Source organism: Anastrepha obliqua, chromosome 2 (genome assembly GCF_027943255.1).
Source record: "Anastrepha obliqua isolate idAnaObli1 chromosome 2, idAnaObli1_1.0, whole genome shotgun sequence".
NCBI lineage: Eukaryota > Metazoa > Arthropoda > Insecta > Diptera > Tephritidae > Anastrepha > Anastrepha obliqua.
In genome coordinates this window covers 116576030-116591510 of record NC_072893.1, presented here as the reverse complement: position 1 = coordinate 116591510, position 15481 = coordinate 116576030, and the positions used below count along the sequence as shown (strand labels likewise).

The window sequence follows — 15481 nt, the reverse complement described above, 5'->3', positions numbered from 1 at the left end:
ATATGAGACCAGTGAGACTCCCTCTGGTGGCTGGGGGAGTTTCGAAATATAGAAATTAAAAAGCAAGGGTGAAAGGACACCACCCTGCGGTACTCCTTGCTTTATTTTTCTTTGTTTTGAGGTTTGGTCTCGAAATACTACCGACGAGTGACGACCACTCAGGTAGTTCGCGGTCCACCTCTTCAGCCCTGGCGGGAGTGTCGACTGTAAAATGTCATCTAGTAGCGTGGCGTGGCTGACTGTGTCGAAAGCCTTTTGTAGGTCCAACGCTACTAGGACAGTCCTCTCGCAGGGACGGTTTTGGTTGAGGCCGCGGTTTACCTGGGTGTTTATGACGGTGAGTGCCGTGGTGGTACTGTGCACTCTACGGAAACCATGCTGGTGTGGGGCTGGAGTCAGGTGTTGAGTGAGGAGTGGGAGTAGAAGGGCCTCAAGTGTCTTCACTACTGGGGAAAGGAGAGTTATCGGACGATAAGACTCCCCTTGGTTGGCGGGTTTCCCAGGCTTCAGCAGTGGGACCACTCTCCCTAATTTCCACTTATCAGGAATGAGGAGAGTGGCCATAGACAGGTTGAAGACCTTTGTGAGATATTCTACTCCCAATGGACCCAGCTTTTTCAGCATCAGCATGTTTAGTCCGTCGGGGCCAATGGCTTTTGATGGTTTCATGTTTTTGATGGCCCCCTGAACCTCGTCGCTGGTGAAAGCAAGCGGTGCACTGTTGTAGGGCAGTTTGTGCAGCCGTCTGGTGGCACAACGCTTGGATCTGTCGACCGGAGGATGCAATATAAATTGCCGGCTAAAGTAGCTCGCGCATCTCTTCGGGTCCGACGAAGTACGACCGTTGAAGGTGATATCCACCTTGTCGTTGTGCTTCGCCGGGTTCGACAGGGACCTTACGGTGGACCAGAGCTTGCTCACACCAGAGGTGAAGTTACAGGACTTCAGATGCTCTACCCATTTGGTCCGCTTATGTTGAGTGACCAGTTGCCGGATCTCCAAATTGAGATCCTTTATACGAGGATCCCCGGGATCGGCCTGGCGTAGACGGTCACGCTCGTTTGCCATAACGACTGCTTCGGCTGGGAAATTGGGACGTAATTCCCGGATCCGTCCAGCAGGTATGAAGCGAGCCGCGGCGGCTGTAATCGCCTTGCGGAATGCGCGTTCGCCTGCGCGCACATCGGTGGGAGTGGGTAGGGCTGCGAAGATGTTCTCGGTAAATTCCGCGAATCTGGTCCAATCAGCTTTGTTAAAGTTGATATATGACCGGTGATCCGCGGAAACAAAATCGGCGGGTCTCTCGATCGAGATGATAATGGGCAAGTGGTCTGATGCAAGCGATAGCATAGGTCGCCAGGTTATGCTATTTATCAGACCAGCGCTAGCAATTGTTATGTCAGGCGAGCTGCTACAATTGCCCACTACCCTAGTGGGGGCGTCGTCGTTTACAGTGCTGAACGTCGAATCGTCTATCTGCTCTGCCAATAGCTGTCCCCTACGATCATTTGGCAGGCTTGAATGCCAAAGATCGTGATGCGCGTTAAAGTCACCTACTACCAATCGGTTTTCTCCCCTGATGAGCGCACCAATATCGGGGAGATATCCTGCCGGGCAGCAGGTGACAGGGGGTATATAAATATTATAAATTTCGAGCTCGGCATCGCCTGACCGGACAGCTATACCTTGACGTTCTAAGGTGCTGTCCCTGCGGTCGATGCCTTCATCAATAAGACGATACTGCACTGAATGGTGTACTATGAACGCTAGGCCACCACCGTTGTCTCGCTCGCGGTCCTTTCGGTGCACGTTATAGCCATCCCTGGTAATCAGGGGGGAGCTAGCGTGCAGTTTTGTCTCTTGGACCGCAGCTATCTTAATTCCGAACCGATTCATGAAGTCGACTATTTCGTCAATCTTGCTCGTTAGTCCGTTGCAGTTCAGTTGCAAAAGCTTGAAGCTTCGCGGGAGGGTCGTCGTAATTCGGGGGGTGAGGGATGCGTGATGTTGTCTGCGTTGGACCTGCTGTGCGTTCCGCAAAATGGGGAGTGGCCTGATGTTGTCGGGAGGCCGCGCCACGGGGGGCGGTTGCGGGTGCAGAGCTCTGCAGCAGGGGGCAACGTAGTCGCGCGTCCACTCACGGGTGGTGTGCAGGCCGGAGCACCTCCGATAGTGACACCAGCCACTGCAAGAACTGCATTGGACAGTTGTCAGGTTCCGAGGTACTACGGTCTGGCACACGGAGCAGACTGTGCGGGGGACCAAGAGCTGCTGGTTTGTCCCCGCACTGGGGTAGGAGCAGGAGGGTTGTGGGTTGGAAAGGGAGTCGTGTTGCTCTTGGGGGCTCCTGGCCGTTAAGGTGTTGTTAGTGGCGGCAGTATGGTGTGCCGGCACTGAGGGCAGTGTCGCCGTAGAGGCGGTGACCGCCTGTGGGCGGGAGCAACACGTGGCCACATACCTTGTGGACCACTCCCTGTGGGTCTTAAGACCTGAACAGGTCTTAAGATGGCACCACCCGTTGCACTGGTTACACCTAACCGAGGTGGAGTTCGGGTGGAGCCGTTTGTGGCAAATGCAGCAGTAAAATACTTCAGGTCCGGGGTTGGGTTCGACGCCAGCCCGGAAGAGAAGTATTTGGAGCAAACTGGCTGCGATGAGTTGCTCCTGTGACGAAAGGTTTAGGGTAAAATACGGTGCACTAGACAGGGCTAGTGTACTGGGGCGGCAGCCCTTGGTCGGGAGTAAAAACCCGAGTCATTCCGGTAACGTAGAACCGGCTGCCATGGGAATGGCAAAGATGATATAAAAAGGTTCCGTTTGGAATTATTCAATACAGATACCTAGGCGTAACTTTCACAGACTCTTTTCTTTACAAACTTATTTTAAAGAACATTTTTAAACATGTGGTTGTGCTACGAGTGGTTTATGCTATTTATTCCCAAATTATTGAATGACGTTAAGAAACGGAGCAATTTCCCCATATCAATACCTATTGTCTATGACTTTGCTACTATTCATGTAGAAAGGAATGCAATAAATAAAATTTAATAAACGAAAACTCACTTCGTCTTTATTTTAAATAAGATCTCAAAGCCCTGCAAATACCGCTAATAGATTCAAATGAAATGTGATTACATTTTTTTCATTTGTTTTATTCAAATTGTTAAACAAAGATTTTTGAAACTTCCACTCTGCGCCGTTGGACGCTGCACATTGTTGATAAAACCAAAATTCAGTACATTACAGATTTTGTAATGAGTTCAGAGTGTGAATACATTGAATCATATACCGTTCTTTATAATCTCTGCGTACACAAATATTTAATCTCTTATTTCTAAATGAAAAAATTTGAACTCAATCTAATGCTTTTATACAAACAAAAATCGAGGATATTGTTAATTATCTATCGTAAAGTAAGTATGAATGTATGAACAAATGAAGCTGATAGGCATTTTATGAGCCCACAATGATGTTGTTGATGGGGATGTGGATTAGTTTAACGAAGAAACCAATAAAGCCCATAATGCAGAAACCAATTGCTGTAGCAATAGCAATTTTTTGGAATTCCTTGCGGTCAGGTTTCGTACAGCGTTTAACCAAACGGATAGAGTCCTTGGCGAACGCACGGCCGGGTTCACAGAATTTAACAACTTTGTCCATGTTTAGCGATTGCTTCGGAATTTGTTAGGCGGGTGATATTTTGCTGAAATAGTAGAAGAAACAGAATTATAGCAGCTCACAACAAAAAATTGTGTATGACAATATCAAGTATAAAGAAAATAGTGGAAATGAGAGCATGTAATGTCTGTTGCACTCTTCATTTAAATTTATAAAATGTGAAGTTACAATTATCATGTGCAAATTTTAGGCAAATTATACCAAACAACTGCAGAAGTATTAATAAATTAAGTGCTTCCTTTGTACTTTCTCCTTTCACTTGTATTTTTGCCACACAAATTTGACGTGGCAAGTGCCACCAATATCTGTGTAATTACTGCACTGTGCACACTTAAGACTGAAATTTCTAAATTTTATTTTAATCTACCGTCTTATCTTATTAACACTTTTGTGCTTAATAATTCATAATCAAAAATTTCCAACTTGAATTAGAAATTAATATTTCCTAACACACTCAACATACCACAGTGTTTTGTTCACAGCAAAAAGTTTGACACGAATAAACGGATAATTACGTTTCTCTGTTTCAGCAGTGCTACCAATCTGCAATCGTTTGCACGAAGCTTCTAGCCGAATTCGACGTGTCAACCAGGTGTCAAAATGAATAAGCGTTGACATTTGTAAGTCGATAAAGTGGTGCATACACGCACTGCAAAAGTGGAAAAAAGGAAGCTCATACAAGGTGACAGCGTAGTATGAAAACAAAATAGTCATATACTTATTTTGTATTTCCAGTTTTGTGGTTTGAATGTCAAAATTTCCATAAAAAAAAAAAAAAATTAGCAGACAAAGAAAATCACATTAAAATTCAAACCATCAATCCTAAGGAAAAACAAATAAGCAGTTTAACTCATATCTTGTATCGATTCGCCTTGATGGGTTATATACAGTTGGAACTTTCAAAAAAACGATTTTTTTATTTTTTTTTCTTAATGTACATATATTTAAGAATACACACAGAAAACTTAATATTGTTCCGGTGAATATTTTCGAAGTTACGCGAAAGTTTGACGCATTTTTATCCTATTTAAAGAGCTTTTCAAACTTTAAACGCGTTTTTCTCAAAATGGTGTTTTCAAAGTCGGTGACCAACATTATTCGAAAACGGCTAGGCCAATTAGTCTCAAATTTTAACACGAGCTTCTTAAATATATTTTTTAGTAATTAATCGAAGATTTTTTCTCACCGATAAATATTTCTTTTATAAACAATTTAAGGCCGAACTTTTGGTCAAAAATCGATTTTCACCACCCAAAAACAAATTGTAGTCTAAAATAATTCTAATTTAGGTTTGGCAGCCGCATCGTACATAGAGATAGCGACGCCACCTAGACCACGAAATGGGTCCACTTGCTAGCTCTTGGCGAAAAGAAAAGGCCTGATAATAGATAGATAGATTTCTTCCATGATAGACTTTCATCATTATTCCGCATGGTTGTTGTTGTAACAAAAAAAATGCCTATAAATTATAAATTAGTCTGTTGTGGGAACGACGAATGGTTGTAGGACGTTAATTTCATCGCCAATGGTTGTAGATTCAATTTCTACATTTTCTTTGTGGATAGTCGCTATTTCATACACCAAAGTGGTAAGTGTCATCTGCACAATCTAGGTATTAAAGCTGCGGCTCACTCTTATGCATGCACGTCTGGCAGCTTATATGTGTGCGTGTCGGGTGACACACGTACTTGCTTCGTATCACACATACTTGTTGCCGGCTTTTGCGTGATGAAAATTAAAAATTTTAGATACTTTCGCTTTGCATGACCGTGTCTCAGTTTGTGCTGACAACGAGATAAATAACTGACAACTTAAAAAAAAAGTTTACAAATTATGAAAATTTTTATCAAGATGAAAATTTTTGGCTCTGTGCATAATTTGATAAAACTACATCCATCAAAGCACACACCCCAAACCTGAGGAGACACTCGGCCTTCATAAAAGATGTCGTTAAATGTAAAATGACTAATTTACAAAAACATTAATGAAAAAAAAAACAATCAACCCTCCTTACATATTTTTCAGGCAATTAATAATCTTATACAAACAAATATGTATATGAGCTCACGCGATAATTTTGTCACAATCTTATAGATTGAGTAAAGTGTACACATATGTATATAATACTATGTGCATATGTACAAGGTGGCACAAAGTGAATCACCCTATTGGAAGATTTACAATTATTGCAAGTGGCGTCGTACGTCAATCAGAATTAGCACTCGTAAACTAGACAGCTGCAGTATACAAACAGATAGGCAATGCAAGCGCGTAAAAGTCAAAATAAATATTTCCATCACTCAAAATCAATTTGATTTATTTAGTTAAAAAGTTATTGAAAAACAAATGCTTAATTTTGAGCCACCTTGTATATAACTGCGTATGTAAGTAAGTATTTGCAGGCATGCCAGATTCGCTTTATCAATTTTTGGTTCGTCGGAGAAATTTATATTTGTTTGCCTTCATTGTCATAACGAATTTGATACTTAAAATTTGTTTATGAAATAATGAAATGTATGGCTTGCGGAAACAGTGTGACACACACTGTAAAGATGGCAGCCACAAGAGAACGATACTAATATAAATGCACTTGCATAGCACAGTGCACATACAGACATACATACATATGGAGACACCTTCAGTCTAAGCTCTACTCGAAATCCTATAAAACATACAACTATTCATTAGAGTTTATTTTGCCGCCTTAAAAACAGTCGACTTTAATTCAAGATTTGTACCCACGCTTTTTCCATTTAATATTTGAAAAACTTGTATCGAAGTTTTCCGTTATCGCTTTCAATGCAGCTGGCGATTTGTATTCCATCAGTCATACAATTGGTTTTCATAGTCACATGATTCTAGATCTGGTGAATACGGTGGCTATTCGATGAAATCTTTTTATATACGAACGTACATATGCACATACATAACAGCTTCACTGAATAGAGATAGAATAGATAGCGGCATACCAGACAACATGGCACACTATGTACGCACGTACCATATACAAAAAATTTTAGTTTGATAATTAAAAAAAAAAAAAAAATAAATAAAAACAGCAACATTTTTTTTTAAATCCTTTAATTCCCATACAAACAATAACAAAAAAGAAGAAAAATTAATATTTGCATTGGCTCAAATAAAAGGAATGTTAGGAAACAGTTTTTTGTTTATAAGCCGAATGGTTACCATTCTCTTGGGCAAACTATAAAAGGGCACAGTCGGCAAGATTTACAGGCCTTGGTTTGTTTTGACGACCAGTCATGAAAGCACCAGTCTTTTAAGGGTCGGGATCTAAAACTGACAAGCTAAAGTAAGAATTCAACAATTGAATAAAAACACAAACACATAACTAATGAACTACAAGGTGAAGTCCAAAATAAATAAGACTGGCGTCATAAAAATGTTTTTGATGGCGCCATCTTTTTAATGTGTTTGTGCATTCCAAGTTATATTACATCCCTAGCTGACTTCCAGAAAAAGCTCGGTGACATTCGGTTCAGTGGAAGCGAAGTTATTACGTCTAAAGTGTAAGTATGTTTGTGTCATTGGTACAAAAATGAGTTTCGAACAAAGAGCTAATATCAATTTTTTTTTTAAATCGGTAAAACGTTTACCGAAACATTTGAATTGATGAAAAAAGTTTATGGCGATGATTGTATATCTACCTGAAACTAAGCGCCGAATGGAAAAATCGCGTTTGGAGAAGTCAAAAATCAATCAAAATCGATTCCAAGCGAATTGTCCACAAGGAGTTCGTGCCAACGGGCCAAACCGTCAATACATTTTTCTATCTTGGCGTTTTTAAGCGTTTGTTGAATACCGCGAAGGAGGGGAAGCTGGCGCTTATTACATGATAATGCACCATCTCATCGATCCACTCTTGTGACTGACTTTTTGACTGGAAATCGCATTTAAACCATCAATCACTCACCGTATTCGCGTGATATGGTGCCCTGTGACTTCTACCTATTCGGAAAATTGCATTTGACCATGAAAGGAAAATGTTCTGCGCCCGTAGAGGCCATCCAAAAGACTGAAGGACATTCCGGTCAATGACCTGAAACACTCTTTCGAAAAGCTTTTAGATCGTGAAAAGCAGTGTATCGGGGCCAGAGGGGACTATTTTGAATAAATAAACTTGAAGTCATCAGAACAAAGCTCCTGTCGTTTTTATTTCAGCTCACTCTAGTTTATTTTGGACTTCACCTTGTACATCTGGTATCGCTTTGGACCGAACCGGTCTATGCGCGACTGAAAGTCAACCTGTTCAACCTAACCAATCAAAGGTGATGGAGTGAAAATTAAAATATTGGCATGAACATGAAATGACAGGGCTAATTTAATTCGTATGCCATTTATTTGACTTGTATATGGTTTCAAAAGAGGTCTAAAGTGCCTTGATACCCGAGAGGTTTTAATATACTTCAGAAAAAATGTACGAAATCAAATCTACTTTATAACAGCAAATTAACGTTAAAAATTATACGCAACTCCACGACTAAAGAGAGTAGAAATATTTGTGATATCTAAACAATTATTGTAAGAGGTGTGGGCTATATAGAACTTCCCAGCGGAAAAGTTTTTAATATATTATTATCTATGTATGCATGTGGGCAAACAAAATTACCGCATTTGGGAACCAGAAAAGCCACAAGTGATTGTCGAGAATCTAAAGTATCATCGAAGTCACATTTTGCCATCATTAGCAAATTTTTTTCGAAAATGCTGCTAGAAACGAAATTTGGTTCATAGAGCCACGATTATTTATCCTTTTCTTGGGCTGATATAAATGAACTTGATGCACTATGCCACATGATTTAACATAGTTCGCCCACTAAGATTGGCCATCGTATTATGGCAGGCTTTGGAACTGCGATTTAAGACAACTAGATCCTTTTTTTTGCCGACTGCCGTTACAGATTGTGTTATGGGGACCATTCTTAAAGGAATCAGAGCATAAAATTCATGCCACATGTTGATGAGTGGTTGGGAAGAAAACATGGAGACAACGACTATCACCTTTCGCAGTTGCTCAACAGACATAACTGTTTTCGGGAATATCTGCACCATTTTAAACTGGCAGACAGCTCTTTCTGTTCAAACTGCCCGAATACTGACGAAAGAGCTGAAAACGTGGTTTTTCATTGCCACCGCTTCAGAGAGAAACGAACTATTCTCGAACACGTCTTGGGTCATCAACCATCACCCAGCACCCTTATACGAGATATGTGTGCAATTAGCAGTAAAAGGGAGGCAACCCAAAATTTCGCAGTTAAAATCATGACGGGACTCCGCCATATTGATTGGGAATGCAAAGCGAAGCAGCAACAGTTACAGCATCAGCAGCAGTAAATAGGGACGGTTTATGACGAACCGACAGCAAGCACAGACTTTTGAGTGAAACACCCACTATAATATCGAACAGAAGACAAGACGGTAGTGGGTTAATACACCACTATTGCAACTTTTTCGATGTCTCCTTTACTTTAGCACCACCTATGAGCATAGTGAGAGTAAATGGAACTATCGACGGCGTATATAGCCTTCGTATGCCTGCAGGAGAGGCACCTGGATGCAGGTACCTGTTGTGTTGCCCGATATAAACTTGCCCCTACCCAGATGTCATACTTTTGTGGTCTCAGGGTGGGAGGATTGTTATATTATTAGGAACCATTGGTGTGATGGCACTTTTGACATGTTCTGGCATTTTGATTTAAACCTCCTTTAATCAGGGCAGGGCAAGTTAACTTCATAGAGGTTAGTAGCAATAATAAAAAAACGAAATGCACATATATTTTTGCTATTTGAGTTTAAATGATTGCTTCCACAAATATCGCTTTGAGATTCAAACCATCAAAATGAAAAAAAGACAAATCAGCTGCTCTAGTAACTGTGTATGAATTCGCCCGAAGCTATCAGAAATGCGATGCAAAACTGGGTTGTTGGCTTGACAGGATGGGATGCTACAAGACCAGCAGAGACAGGCTTTTGAATGAAGCTATTTTTCACATTTAAATCATTGAAAATTATGGAACATTTTTATAGTATTTTTTACAATAAACCTGACGATTATTCACTCTTTACATAAATGTACACACTTTTTGTATACTTGTATATATATTTTTATATATGCTAATGTGTACATATGGAATTATGTGCATATTTATAACGTTTAATAATAAAAATAAACAAGTTTAAATTGCATATTAAATTATGCTACGGCGCTGTTTTGCAGGGGATGGTATTACACAGTAAACCACGATGAACAAGCGAACAGAATATATGCCTATTTGTGTGTATGTATATCTGTACGTACATGCAAAGGTATTTATGTAATTAAATAAATTTGCGCTTAAGAGCTCAATTTCACGTGTCAAGTTCCATGTTTATGTACACAAATTGAAATTTAAATATGAATCATTTTCAGTATTAATAAAATACATATGTACATGCATGCACATAAACTAGGGGTAAATCCATACATACATATGTATATATGTGCACTTTCATACCTGATAACTGTAAATCTATACTAATATTATAAAGAGGAAAACTTTGTTTGTTTGGTTGTAATGAATAGGCTCAAAAACTACTGGACCGATTTTAAAAATTCTTTCACCATTCGAAAGCTACATCATCCACGAGTAACATGGATTATATTTTATTTTGAAAATAGGGCTCGAGATATAGGTCAAAACGTGGACCCGGGTAACCTTCGGATGTGTATGTACAATATGGGTATCAAATGGAAGCTGTTGGTGAATGCTTTAGTCCAGAGTATTTTTCATGCCGCTGCGTGACTAGGGTCTCGAGATAGAGACCAAAACGTGGACCCTAGAATGTGTTTGTACAATATGGATATCAAATTGAAGCTGTTGGTGAATGCTTTAGTGCAGAGTATTTTTCATGCCGCTCCGTGACTGGGGTCTCGAGATATAGGTCAAAACGTGGACCCGGGTAACCTTCGGATGTGTATGTACAATATGGGTATCAAATGGAAGCTGTTGGTGAATGCTTTAGTTCAGAGTATTTCCATCCGCTCCGTGACTAGGGTCTCGAGATAGAGACCAAAACGTGGACCCTAGAATGTGTTTGTACAATATGGATATCAAATGAAAGCTGTTGATAAGTGCTTTAATACGGGGTAATTTTCATACCTATTGATGACTAGGGTCTCGAAATATATGCCAAAACGTGGACCCGCCGTGTCTTTGCACCGAATTAAACCAAACTTATGCACATTGTTAAGTAAGTATTGAAAATGGGTTTCGTAAAGTTTGGTTGTAATTCGGAGCAGTGGCAACGGGTACAGCGTTCTTTTGAGCCAGCCATAATGTCGCTTACTTTTTTAACGCTTGGGGCGGAACTGAACTGTCAAATTGACAGTGTGAGTTACAATGTGTCAATATTTCTTTCTGATTTGGATGCCATAAGGAAAAAACGTAAGTGCAACATGTTAAAATTGTTTGTGAATTTTTTTGGAGTGGATTTTGGAACAGTGAATAATTTCTTACGAAATTTGAGAATTTAATGTGAAATCCGAATGAAATTATGTGTTCGTGGAAAAAACAATTTTTTTCGTTTTTGTTTTTGAAAAATATAAATGGATAAGGGTTAAAAAAGCTCCAATGCTTAATAAAACATATAAATTGAAACGAAAAATTCATGGATGATCAGGAAAAAAGACGATTGTTTATTCATATGCGTTGATTTGAAATTTAAAAACAATCTTCTTTTTTCCTGATTTTCAATTTATATTTTATATTTACTCAAAAACAAATAGAAAAACAAAAAATATTGCTTATGCCAAAGCGCTTGAATAAAGAATAAAGAAATAAATAATATGAAAACCATATATTTTCTGTTCTAAACCATATCTATTCTATTTTAGTGTGCCCAGCGAAGGGGGCCGGGTTTGCTAGTAATAAATATAATATAGTAAAAGTTCCCTACGTAGTTTTATAAGAAAAAAAAAACAGAAGGTTCAGCTCCTTCAAACTAATAGAACAGTAACTTTTTAGATTTTCCCATCCTTTGTGATCTTTCTTGTTGTTGTTCACTTCACCGAGTGCTTTTTTTTTGCCAATCTGTGCGTTCCAAACGACGTCTACTTATTGAAGTAGGGCGTGGAAATAATGAAATAATTCAATTGGAACTCAAGTAAGCCAGGCCAGTTATTCAAAAGTTTGGCTTTCTAAACGCAAAAAACTGTTGATGCTGTTTTATAAAAGTAAACCGAGCCATGTATAATATTAGTAGCTACATCTGTTAAGATCAAGTTCAGGGGTGCAGTGTTTTTTTTTATAAGAAGTCTATTCATGGCAAAAATGTACTTTGTCTGTCGAATGGCGACCGCTTTTAAAAACGAAATTTAACCAAATTGATGCTTCGGCCGCTATAGCCGAATGGGTTGGTACGTGACTATCCTTAGGAATTAAGAGAGAACGTAGGTTCTCGGTGAAACACCAAAATTAAGAAAAAGTTTTTCTACCGTGTTGATTTTTTTCGTATATCACCAACACAACCTCAGTTTTTTTGTAAACACATCCCCTGTTTCGTCAGCTTATCAGCTGATTTTGTCAAATTCGCTGAGAGCCGGTTAACGGTCTGATATTGGCCGTTGTAAAAATCTTTTTACCATGGGATCAATAAAAAAAGTGCCAGGCATTTATGGTATTACAGCTGAAATGTTAATATGCTGCAGCCCCTTTTCAGAGCTATTTAGGACACTGAGGAGTATTCATCTGATTAGTTACAGGGCATACCAATCAAAATACCCGACAGAGAATCGCCAACTGAGGGGGATCCACATTAACCACATACAAGATAAGGTTGAAAAAACACTCCGGAAGAAAAAAACTCGTTTCCCTGCCGCGCATTCATGCATTGACCATATTCTTTCCTTAGAATCATTATTGAACTAATTAAAGAAATGCAACAACCGTTCTAAATGAAAAGGCATTCGTTTATGTTAAGTACGAAAGCATATTCAATACCCGAGAAACTCTGTAATCTGATAAAAGCGCAATATTCCAACTTCAAATGCAAAGTTATACTTCATGAAATTGCAATGCTCTCAGGCCCAATCAAAGTAGCTGCGGGCGTCAGATAAGGATGCATTATTTCTCCTTTACTGTTACTGATTGAAATTAACGAAATTTTACACAACGCAATTGACAAGAATCTACGAAGTGGAATCCAGTAATCGTTCAGCATCTAAACGATTTGCATTATGCTGACGACATCGTTCTTCTCTCATGTAAACCATCTCATCTAGATCCAAACTGAACGATTTGAGCGACCAATTTTTAAGGTGCGGCCTCAAAATAAATATTAAGAAACCGAAATCAGTTAATATAAATGCTACCAGCCTAATAATATAACCATTGCTGGTCAAAAGATTGAAGAAGTAGAAAGTTTACTTATCTTGGTAGCCAAATTATTTCAAACGGTGGCGCTTTCCCTGATATAACAGCAAGATTAAACAAAGCAAAAGCAACCTTTGCGATGCCCAAAAGAGTGTGGTACTCCAAGCAGCTTACGGAAAAAACGAATATACGTATTTTTAATTCTAACATCAAATTGTAAATCCACGGGCAATGCTGCTGGAGTGACAATCAATGGCCGAATATAAATCCGGGTCGTTCCAGTAACGTAGAACCGACTGTTATGGGAAGTGTGAATTCTGGCCAACTTCAGTGGATAATGTTTTTAAACTGCAAACGCAGAAAACTGGATAGCGAACGCTGAAGTGCACAGAAGGTTCACCTCCGCAGCGTATAGTTGCGTATAGTTGTGAAGATCCAAGAGGATCCTGGCGATGTAGCCTGCATGACGAAATAACCTGCAACGATCTTACCTGGACTCAATTGAGGCAAAACGCAAACGATAGAAATAAGTGGAAATCATTTTGCTTTGGCCCTATGAGCCACATAATCGGCGCTTAAGCCAACTATAATAATAACAATAATAATAGTATTAAAAAAAATGCAAAATATATTTATTAAGAACTTAAAAAAACTTGTTTTCCAATATTTAATTTATTTATTCCGTTTTTAGAAGTTTCATGATATGGAATTTCCCTGCCTAAAATCTCTTTTGGTTGAGTCAAATGGTTCAGGCTTAGGTCTTTCCCAATTCTCGCCGAGCTGGTGAAATTGCTCTACATATATGCATACATATGTATCATTTATCAATTTTTTAAATATGCAAAAGAGATAGGAAACGTATAGTACAGAAATCTTTAAAGACAGACCAACCCTCTATTCGGCGCATGTATATGTGCTTATATGTACGTACATAATTACATAGTAAACTTTATGCTTTATTAAATTAAAATATTCTCAGTAGACGCAAGACAAGCTTTGGCTAATGCCATAAGTACCCATGAGAAATAGAACATACGCCCACCTACATACAAATATTCACTCAACTGATCCAATTGAGCAGACATAAATTTATGCTTACATACATACGTAAGTATGAGCCCAGTAGTAAAATCTGTGAATTGTTTTTCAGGCTGTTGCCTTTGTTGCAAAACAATAAAATATAGCTTAAAAAAACTAAAAAACACGCTTTTATTGCTAATCGAACTAAAAAGTAGAAAATAAATTTTAATGACAAAGGGACCTATAATGAAGTAATAGCAAATCGAAGGATCAGTCATAGTCAACTACCTCAGAACAGAATTATAACAAAAATTAAGATACAAATAGAGTAATTCAAATTAGAGTTAAAAGCGTGGGATGCATTTTGCTTCACTTTCATAACCCTCTGCACATAGGTAGTTGCCAATAGAATGATTGTAATATTTACTATATCAAGCATCCCACGCTTTTAACTCTAATTTGAATTACTCTATTTGTATCTTAATTTTTGTTATAATTCTGTTCATAGTTGACTATGACTGATCGTTCGATTTGCTATTACTTCATTATGGGTCCCTTTGTCATTAAAATTTATTTTCTACTTTTTAGTTCGATTAGCAATAAAAGCGTGTTTTTTAGTTTTTTTTTTTAACTATTTTTTATTTTTAGTATATGTAGGTGTGTACGAGTAATATACTATTACACAACCGCACACTAAATACTAACCTCAATGGTGGTGTGAAAACTAAAAATTCCCAATTTTTCTTTAAAAAAATACCCAATTCATGTTTCTACCGGTATGGCAATATTGGCAAATGTTATAAAAAATGCACATTTTTCAGCGCTCTCACGAGAAAAAGAGTTTCCCATCTAGTCATCTATGTTGTGTGTTCCGAGTCGATCAGATTTTTAGAAGCCAGTGAAAATTAAGCTCAAAGATTCCGTTACAGTCATTCATACATACAACCCGAGCTAATAAAAGTGTGTTAAAAAAATAAAATATTAATCCTGGCAATCCTAATAAGGATAATGGAAAATTTATCTCACATGTCTCACACTGCACTCGTTCTTCGTGACTATTTCGCCAAAAATTCCACGCATATCGTTCCGCAACCACCGTATTCGCCTGATTTGGCTCCGTGTGACATCTGGCTATTCCCAAAACTCAAGAGACCACTACCGGAAATGGACTATTTGGCATGTTTCGGGGATTGGAAAACTCGTTGGCATAAGTGTATTTCATCGAGAGGGCATTATTTTGAAGGGGATGAAATTGATTTACAAGAATAAATGACGATTTTTCATTTTACAACCAAATTCACCTTACTTTTTGCCCACAGGTAAAAAAAGAAAATATTAATCCTGGCAATCCCAATAAGGATAATGGAAAATTTTTATCAAATTATTGCATTGTCATCGGTCCTTGATAGGTG

General features: G+C 38.6%; 1 protein-coding gene across 3 annotated transcripts in view; it reads right to left on the bottom strand.

Annotated features, from left to right (window-relative positions):
* Positions 1–3131: 3131 nt before the first annotated feature.
* Positions 3132–15481, bottom strand: part of LOC129239562 (protein transport protein Sec61 gamma-2 subunit) — a 43211-nt gene continuing 30861 nt past the window's right edge. Inside the window, exons 1-2 of one of the 3 annotated variants that reach the window (XM_054875148.1) lie at positions 4142–4263; positions 3132–3703 (exon numbers count right to left, since the gene is read on the bottom strand). In XM_054875148.1, coding sequence (XP_054731123.1) covers positions 3454–3660 — 207 coding nt within the window. In that variant the 5' untranslated portion in view covers positions 3661–3703; positions 4142–4263 and the 3' untranslated portion in view covers positions 3132–3453. Of the gene's footprint in view, positions 3704–3879; positions 3992–4141; positions 4264–15481 lie in introns of those variants that run through there. The other 2 variants (XM_054875150.1, XM_054875151.1) reach the window with 2 other exon arrangements.